The sequence below is a fragment of the Aegilops tauschii genome, chromosome 5, assembly GCF_002575655.3.
Source record: "Aegilops tauschii subsp. strangulata cultivar AL8/78 chromosome 5, Aet v6.0, whole genome shotgun sequence".
Lineage (NCBI taxonomy): Eukaryota > Viridiplantae > Streptophyta > Magnoliopsida > Poales > Poaceae > Aegilops > Aegilops tauschii.
In genome coordinates this window covers 434411841-434420704 of record NC_053039.3, presented here as the reverse complement: position 1 = coordinate 434420704, position 8864 = coordinate 434411841, and the positions used below count along the sequence as shown (strand labels likewise).

The following is an 8864-nucleotide window of genomic DNA, read 5'->3' as shown; positions in this document are numbered from 1 at the left end:
CCAAGGTAAAACACTAAACTATCCATATACATGTGTGAGGTAGGTAACGGTAATATGGTGTACCAGGATCGGTTGGATCATCGTAGATCATTGGATATTCGGACGACTGGCACTGAACGATGACGCAACGTGGACTGGCGGCAGGAGACGCTGGATTATGCATTGGCGTCCAGCGATCAGGGCCCCGGAATAGGTATCGCCTCGGCCTTGAGCAACCCGCCGGACTCGTTGATTGCTACCGGCGAGAGAAACAGGAACATCGACTGACTCACAATTGGGAGAAATGTATTTGGAAGGATATTACTTATGGGGTAATAGTAATCAGTGAAGCCCGCAAATCACGATTGGAGGAAAGCTATCATGGGGTACTACATTTAGGCTCTGGACCTGATGAGGTTGTTAATCTCTGTAACTTCGATCGTAGCTTTGCTACGTGAGGAATACAAATTTTCCCGCAAAAAAAAGTTACAAACTGGCGGCTGCACCACTACGGTAACCGGACTAGCTCAAGGAAAAAAAAACTAGAAAAAAGGAAAAAAAACCGGTGAACGGACTGGCCAATGAGGCGCTCCGGGTGCGCGAAATATGCTCTCGCGTTTCCGATTGTCCTGCTATTATTGGGCCAAGCCCAGTAAGCGGGAACACGTGGTATTGGCGAAGGCCGAGGTCGAGCACGATTAGGTTTTCCGAGGCGGCCGTCCCACTCCGCTCCTGAGCTCCAGCCACATTTCTGCGCCGCTGGCCCCGCCGTCGCACCGCGAATCCGGAGGCGGTCGGCACCCCCAGCCTCACTCGCTCACCGCTAGAGGTTTGTATTTCTAGCCGCACCGACGAGCATTTACTTCTCATTTCTGCACGGAAATCATCGACGACGGCTGCGCTGCACCAGGCACCCGCGCCATCTGCCCTGCTTCTCACAATGCCCGCTGTCGCAGGGCGGAGCCAGACGATTTCGCGACCCCAGGCAGCCTAGACCCACGGGCCACTCCACGGCTCATCATCATCACCTGATCTCCCTCGCCGAGGTACAAATCTCATCCCTCCTTATTTTCTCTATAGTCTATACTTGTTCACGCAATCACCGAGGTCCTCAAATATTTCTGTTTGTTCACATAGCTCTTTTGGCCAAGGGAGCACCATGGACCTGTATCTGAATCCAAATCCTGCTGATGATACTACTTTGGTGAGTGTCAACTCCACCCCCCCCCCCCCCCCCCCCCCCCCCCCCCACCCCCAAATCTTCATTCGAAATCTGAGGATAGCCTATTGATTCTTCAGGAGTTCAACCAAACTGAGCTGGACCGTGTCTATGAGGATGTGCGCCATTACATAGTGGGAGTGCCTATGGATCCCGTTGCCGCAGGGTTTATTCTTGGTTCGACGAGGGTTCATGATGTCATTGCCCTTCACTCCTCTGTGGTCACTGCGTTGCCTGATGAGGTTCGGTATGCTAATGGTGTGGTAGCTGGTGTTGACAAGGTTGGACAAATTAATGGCGATGTTACAATTCTGTATGCAAAGCGCATGGGCAGTCCACTCCCACCAATTGGATTTGCAGATCTCTCTCCCAATGAAAATGAATGTGAAAAAGTGGTGACCTTGTTCCCATACAAGGCCGGAACCGCAATTTTCAAGGGACATATCGTGTATGTGTTCTTCCTCCAAATGCACCGGGTTTTTTGGATTATCTTCACAGCAAAACTAACTCTGTCTTTTCAGGTTAAAAGATTCCACATCCATGACGTCTGGGGTCGATGCGGTGGTCTTGCAAGCATCCGTAGGCACGTTTGCCTTTAGCTGCCCTTACGCCGCCGCTTACTCCACAAAGAACATGTATGAACTACTTGAGACGCAGGCTCTAACTGTTGGTGCAGCTGTATTCAATCTACAGGGCAGGGTCGTAGGTGTGCTGAGTGCATGTGGTATGACTTATGATGTGAAATTGGCGAACAAGACAGGATACCTGAGTGATCTGTTTCTGAGACTACAAAACAATCAAGTGGATGTGAACTGGCTGAAGGTAACACCCAGCAAACTATTTATTTTATTTCTGAAAATCGCCAAGATGTTTTGTTTTAATTATATTGACTAGAAAACTATATGCAGGGGGAAGATGTACGCTATTAGGAGCGAGGGCGACTAATATCTGAAGATGCTCGTTGCTTTGTTACTTAACTATATAGCTGTTGTTACATCCTAGACTAGAGGTTTTTGGCGAGCATCATGAATCACGCACCTTCATTCCTGGTTGGTGGTAGTATTTCTGAGGCGTATCAGCTTGCTTGTGAGTTTCCTTAGCTTAGCACTGAAAGCACCAGACGGCTGTGTGGTGGTTGTCTCGTTGATTGACTTTCTCAGTAGCAGGATCCGGATATCGATCTTTTTGCATACCGATGATGATTTGAAGCGATTAACCTATATCGAGAGTTTTTGGTGCACTGTGCACTTAGGCCATCTTTGGTTTTATGTTTTAAGTGATATATAATCTTGTCAAGCATTTAATCCTAAGAGGGTCTACTTGATGTTGATGTCTTAAAACAGCATGGTTATGGTTATATGATCTTAAGACTTGCATTTATTTATATGAAATCTATGGTTGCAGAGCAGTGTTTACAGGTGCCTGTACATTGCCTGCATACATTCTGTATCTTAGCAGTCATGCTTAAAAAGCCTGAAAAGGATGCTATGCTGCTTGTTCAATTGTTTAGAATACTAATTTCCTAATTCTGGGATGTTAAAAGATCAGAAATTCCTAAATAAGTATTGAATACTAAAAGGTTTTTTGGCTTGAATTTGATGTTATAAAACATGATGTTGGGAGATAGGTCCATAGCTTCAATGGCAGAACTCCTCTTATATATTTTTTCTTACTTTAGCCTTTATTTCCTCCCCCCCCCCCCCCCCCCCCCCCCCCCCCTCCTCATATTCAGTCAATTTGGCCTATTCTTCTACTTAAGTGTTACCATTTTCCTACTTACCCACTTTAAGTATCTCGTTGCAGCATCAGGAACGTTTATAGAAGAGTACTTTGAATTTGGGAAAATCAGTTTTCATTATAGGCCTACTTTTCTGGCAGCTTATCTTCTCTACTTTCTTAATCTTGGTGTTGCCCTCTGAAAGCTTATGAGTGACCAATGTTCTATCAGTCAGTGGATTAGATTGTGCCTGATTACTTATGGGCCAGTTTCTTGTGATCTTTACGTTGTCTGAATCATAATCAGTTGATAGAAAGGCCGTCCATGTCTTCGTTCTCTCCGGATCTTACTGTTCATCCTTTTTGTCTTCCAATAATTGTTGGAAATGTCAAGGAGATTCAATGTTCTGGTCATGTTCAGATCTTGGTTCTGTAAATACCATGGGATAATTTCTTTTGTTTGTTGTGGAAATCACCACAATTGTTTTCAGAAAGTTTCGAGTGTTGTCTTCATCTGCCTTCAGTTTTGAAGCGATGTTTGTTTTCTGGCAGTTCCTTCTAGGAAGTTATCTGAAAATTTCGAGTGCTAAGTCTTCGTGGGTCTCCAATTCTGAAGCATCTTATGTGGAGCTGGATCCTTGTGATATTTGAGGGGATCCTCAGTATACAGTGTCAAAATTTTCACTGCTGAAGTAAAGTAGTAATACAAGAGTTGTCTTGTTTGTGTTAATCTTGCTCCTGCATGTGTTCCCTTGTTTATTTGTGGATTGCATTGGTTTTTTTTTTTGCTGTCATGTGAAGTTTATTGTCAGAGTGGCACTCTGATTTCTGAGTGTTTGAAGCAAACGTGCGCTTCACTGCACCATTCTTTAGTCATCGGTCCATATTGTCCCTCCTTTCCCATGTGTTTTCTTAATTAACATGACATGTAAAGAAAATATTATTGTCTGCAAAAAAGGGGTGTGCAATTCAGATCAAATCATGTGAACAAAATGTATATGCACTCATTTGTTTTGAAGCTTCATTCATAATAATAATAATAGACAAACTTCATGTTGTCCAAGGAATCTGTTAGGGCCAGTTCTTTTGGCAGCTTAAAAAATAAGCGGCCTCCTCCCCAGCTTTTTTCCATAAGTCGCCTCTCTTATTCATTGGGGCTTCTAAACTAGTTATGGAATAACTAATTTAGAAGCGCCAACAAATTTTGGGGGCGGCTTATTTTTTAAGCTGGGGAGAGACAGCTTATTTTTTAAGCCGCCCAAAAGGACGGGCCCTTAGTGTGTTTAAGTATGCATGTTTGTATATTATTGATGGAACATAATGTTCCTAATAAAACTAGACGAAGCTTGTAAGCAACCATGAAAGCGTTTCATTTCGTACGGAACAAGTCTATTAGGGGTGTAACAAACTAACAACATACTCCCTCCGTCCCAAAATAAGTGTCTCAACCTTAGTACAACTTTACACTAAAACTAGTACAAAGTTAAGACACTTATTTTGGGATGGAGGGAGTATTACATAATCCGAAGTAGATCCTCTGTGATCCACAAAGGATAAGCATGTTTGTGCAAAAAAAAATGCTTAAGATGATCGAACTTTTTATGGTTGATCATTTATTTCAAACGTATGCTATTAGGGTTGCACAGGCAGAAAGATTGATCCATAGATGCTTGTACATAACTTTTTATGGTTGATCATTTATTTCAAACGTATGCTATTAGGGTTGCATAGATAGAAACATTGATCCATAGATGCTTGTACATAACTTTTTATGGTTGATCATTTATTTCAAACGTATGCTACTAGGGTTGCACAGGCAGAAAGATTGATCCATAGATGCTTGTACATAACTTTTTATGGTTGATCATTTATTTCAAACGTATGCTATTAGGGTTGCATAGGCAAAAAGATTGATCCATAGATGCTTGTACATAACTTTTTATGGTTGATCATTTATTTCAAACGTATGCTATTAGGGTTGCACAGGCAGAAAGATTGATCCATAGATGCTTGTACATAACTTTTTATGGTTGATCATTTATTTCAAACATATGCTATTAGGATTGCACATGCAGAAAGATTGATCCATAGATGCTTGTACATAGCAGAGATTGCAAACTGGTAGGCTGCAATAGATGCTCATGTGCAATTTATCAAACACATGATCGACACATACATTAGATGATGCTCACCCTTATAGATAGGAGACATCATCTACCATATAGTTTGATGTCGTGGATGTAACTATGCAAGGGAGGCGAAGGACGCTAGAATTAGTTTAGGATACAGTGATAGTTTATCTGGTTTGATGCAAGATTGGGGTGCATGGCACATCAGTGATGTGTGACCAAACTTTATTATATAATTGAATACTAACCATTTACAATATTGGGTTGGCATGTCTGGCGAAGGAGATGCATTTGCAAACAATCGTCTGGCAGTTTCAGTGCATTTGGAGAACTTAGATGTCTATTTTGCAGAACTACCATGGCATTTCTTTAATTTTAAGTGTAAAAGTCATTCAAGCTACACTGTAGGAGTAAGATCGTGTGGCGGTTAGGGCGTTTGCTGGCAGTTTCTCTCCGTTACAAAAATATATACCACCTCCAAAATGACTAATAGACATATATTTGAATGCTAACCTTTCTCAAAATATATACCACTTCCCATCGCAGAGAAGAGGGAAGAGAGGGCACATCAAACTACACCTTGGTGCTGCGTAGATTTTTCTTTTTGGAGGAACTTGCGTACACGCAGATCATCTATAGGTTTAGACCAAACTATTCCCTGTGCGTACACGTCGATCGGTAAAAAGGCGTGTGATCGTTTAGTTTGATTTATATTCCTTTCTCCATCTTGTTAGCTGGGAGATCTGGACGGAGCGAAATGCACGCATGTTCAGGATGAAGGCGGCACCAATGGCGGTGATCGTGCCGACTATCAAAGAGGAGGCGTCTATCTGGGCCCTTGCAAGAGCAAGACATTTGTGTAATTTGATGCCGCAAGAGTAGACCTTTGCCCCTTTCCCGCTTTTGCGGGGCTGTGATGTACTAATACAAACTCTTCTCCTTATTCAATGAAAATGGCAAATCTTTTGCCTCGTTTCAAAATACTAAAAGTAGACGCGCGCTTCGCTGCGCCGTTTTCTATCAAGCATTTTCTATGCCGCTTTCTATCAAGCGTTTTTTACTGGTTACTGGTCCGCTAGAAGGTTCTTTGCATTTTTAATTTTTGTTCTAAACTTTTGTTTTTCATTCTTCCATGAGAGCTTATGTTCTTCCTTCTTCCATGTTTTTTACTGTCGGTATGCAGATGGTTGTGGGCATCTGTGCACGTTTTGCCCTGCCAATATTTTCTGGGAGGTAATATGGTTCTGTATTTTCTCGAAACAATTGCATAGTTTGTGGCAGGCTATTAAATTTAATGCAATATGATTTCTGGTGCACTTCAAAACGCTGGACACCTAAATGTACATCCAAAATTACAACGCCTCGGTTAAGTTATCAAGCATACATGTTAGGAAGCAATAGTTTTGATAGAAACACACCACTAATCCCTGATTTCCTTCAACATGATGTATTGTCTTCATCTTAAAGATGTTGAAGCTAAACTTACAATACATTCAAAATGTTTAAGTGCAAGGGACCAACATAGAAGTGCTGAAACAGGTGAACATTTTACTCCACTGTAAGATACGGAGTATTACATTATAGAGCTACGTAGAACACATCATACATACCCCATCGATAGCATCAAATGTGCTTCGGTACATTAGTGTTTCCTATCATACATAACACAACGGAGCAGAAGATACCAATGGTTATTAGTGAAAGGCAAAATTTAGACTCTGATTACCCAGATCCCATTATTTTTATTTATTAGATCCAGATCAATAGGTAGGAGAGGAAAATTACCACTAACCTACATAATACAGACATCACACATCAAAAGTTGCACCTAAGCTCATCATTAACCTACATAATGCAGCCATCACGTTTGGTTGCGAGCCTTCGCCCCACCGGCTGCCCGTGGCGTTGGATGAAACACTTAATCTCCCCTCCGGCGCTGCTCTCTCTTCAGCCTCTCGCTAGCCTGTAAACCTGTTGCTGTAACCAATCTGGGATGTTGCCCACAATTTGTAATTTTTATTTACTCTCATTATTGAAGCCTGTGTTGTCCAAACATGCTTCACTTTGTAGCGGTCTATAGCAAAATGACAGAAAAAGAAAATACTGCTACAGCTCTATTTATATGAAGTTCAAGAATGGAAACAGAAAGTAGTATCAAGGGGAACTCTAGAAACTAACCTGGAATGCATAAGTGACCCAACCTGGTGAAATTAGAATCTAGACCACCACATATGTTTATCCAAAATACAGAGAAAATCCTAGTGTTGATAAAAACGTAGCCTACAAATTAATCAGTAGGCGAGTTAATACAGAGACGTACATCTGAACGGTTCTTTCTACTTCCAGAGATGCAATCTTTCTACACCGGCTAACAACAAGGGAGGAAGAAAAATAAACGAACTCTACTACAAGTACATGGACTTTCAGGTGCACTTTTGAAATAGATTATACTTTTTTACTGAAACATTGTACACAATGAAGGGCACAGAGATTTAAAAATAGAGTACAATTATAGTTCAGTTTACTGCAATTGATGACTGAATTCCATTTATTATTCGTGGTCCCAAAATGATTCCAGAAAACTGAAGAGATGCTTACTAAATTAGCTCCTGATCTTTGAAAACAAGTTCCCATGTATGTGCAACAAATGTATGCAAGACTAATGTCTCCAAACCACGTGCTCTGTATGAAGTTTGACAATTTGATAATGATAAAAGAATGTTACTAAGATGCAATGTAGCAATTGCCAATAATGCTTGCGAGTCTTATATAAAAATAGTGCTGATCTTTTGGGCACGGAAACCAGTTCCAGCAAGATGGCACTTCTCCATTACGGCTCATGTTTCAAATGAAAATAAGAACACCAACTTAAATTGATGTTCTGAAAACTCATGGGTCTACAGAACAGTGAGCAAAAATGATGAACATTAACAATAAAGTGTAGCACGATGGCATCATTATTTTAATGCATTGCATATATGATGCAAAAGAAAACATCAGAAATATTGTAAGAACGATGAAAGTCAATTTAGAGAGAACTAAATAAAACATTAGAAATACTAAAGGACCAACAAAAGGACACATTGTTCCGCTGTGAATAATTTAGTGAGGACCAAGGCCATGGCTTATGAAATGCTACATCTATCAGAAGGAAAAATAAAATACTTAAATTACTGGGGATCTCATAGTCACATGGCATGTGGTAAAAATAGCACTACTATACCCATCCAAGCTTCTATTTTGCCAATACAACATAATAAATAGATCACTTGTGTTAATTGTAAATAATCAAGGAAGATCACCCCTAACTGAACCTCCAAATACACAATCAGCAAAGTCAGAGATTAAGGATATTATGTAAGTTTTCTTAACAACATCACAAGAGGTCAAAGACGATACTTATCTAAAAGAGTTTACTCAGAAGCTACAAACTGATAGAAACAAACATATGAGTAACTGTGATAACTACAAGAACTCGCAAATGGCATCCTCGAGAAATAGTTTAGTTGAAATGTGTGTAAAGACACATAGTCAAGAAAGATTAACATATAGATCTAGTGATAACACATTAAAAAGAATATGGGAACTACGTACCAATTCTGTTGAGAACTAACATTGCAATAATTTGATATCCCCTCCTTTTATCCATGACCAAACACACTGGAGGCAACTAATACTCCTATTATTTAATAAATGGAGCACTTGTGTTAACTGTAAATAATCAAGGAAGATCACCTCTAACTGCTACTTCCAAATACACAATCACCAAAGCCAGAGATTAATAACATTGCGCAAGTTTTTCTTAATAACATCTCAAGAGA

The 8864-nt window shown here is 40.6% G+C and overlaps 1 protein-coding gene across 2 annotated transcripts; it reads left to right on the top strand.

The window, feature by feature from the left end:
• The first annotated feature begins 703 nt into the window (after positions 1-703).
• Positions 704-2418, top strand: LOC109776055 (uncharacterized). 2 transcript variants are annotated; one of them, XM_073498663.1, is made up of 6 exons: positions 704-808; positions 936-1025; positions 1117-1183; positions 1279-1646; positions 1720-2020; positions 2107-2418. In XM_073498663.1, exons 3-6 carry the CDS (start codon positions 1139-1141, stop codon positions 2125-2127), a joined length of 735 nt encoding a protein of 244 aa, XP_073354764.1. In that variant the 5' UTR covers positions 704-808; positions 936-1025; positions 1117-1138; the 3' UTR covers positions 2128-2418. The 2 variants fall into 2 exon arrangements, with proteins under 2 accessions (XP_073354764.1, XP_073354763.1); XM_073498662.1 differs by having other exon boundaries at positions 718-808; positions 890-1025.
• The last annotated feature ends 6446 nt before the right edge of the window (positions 2419-8864 follow it).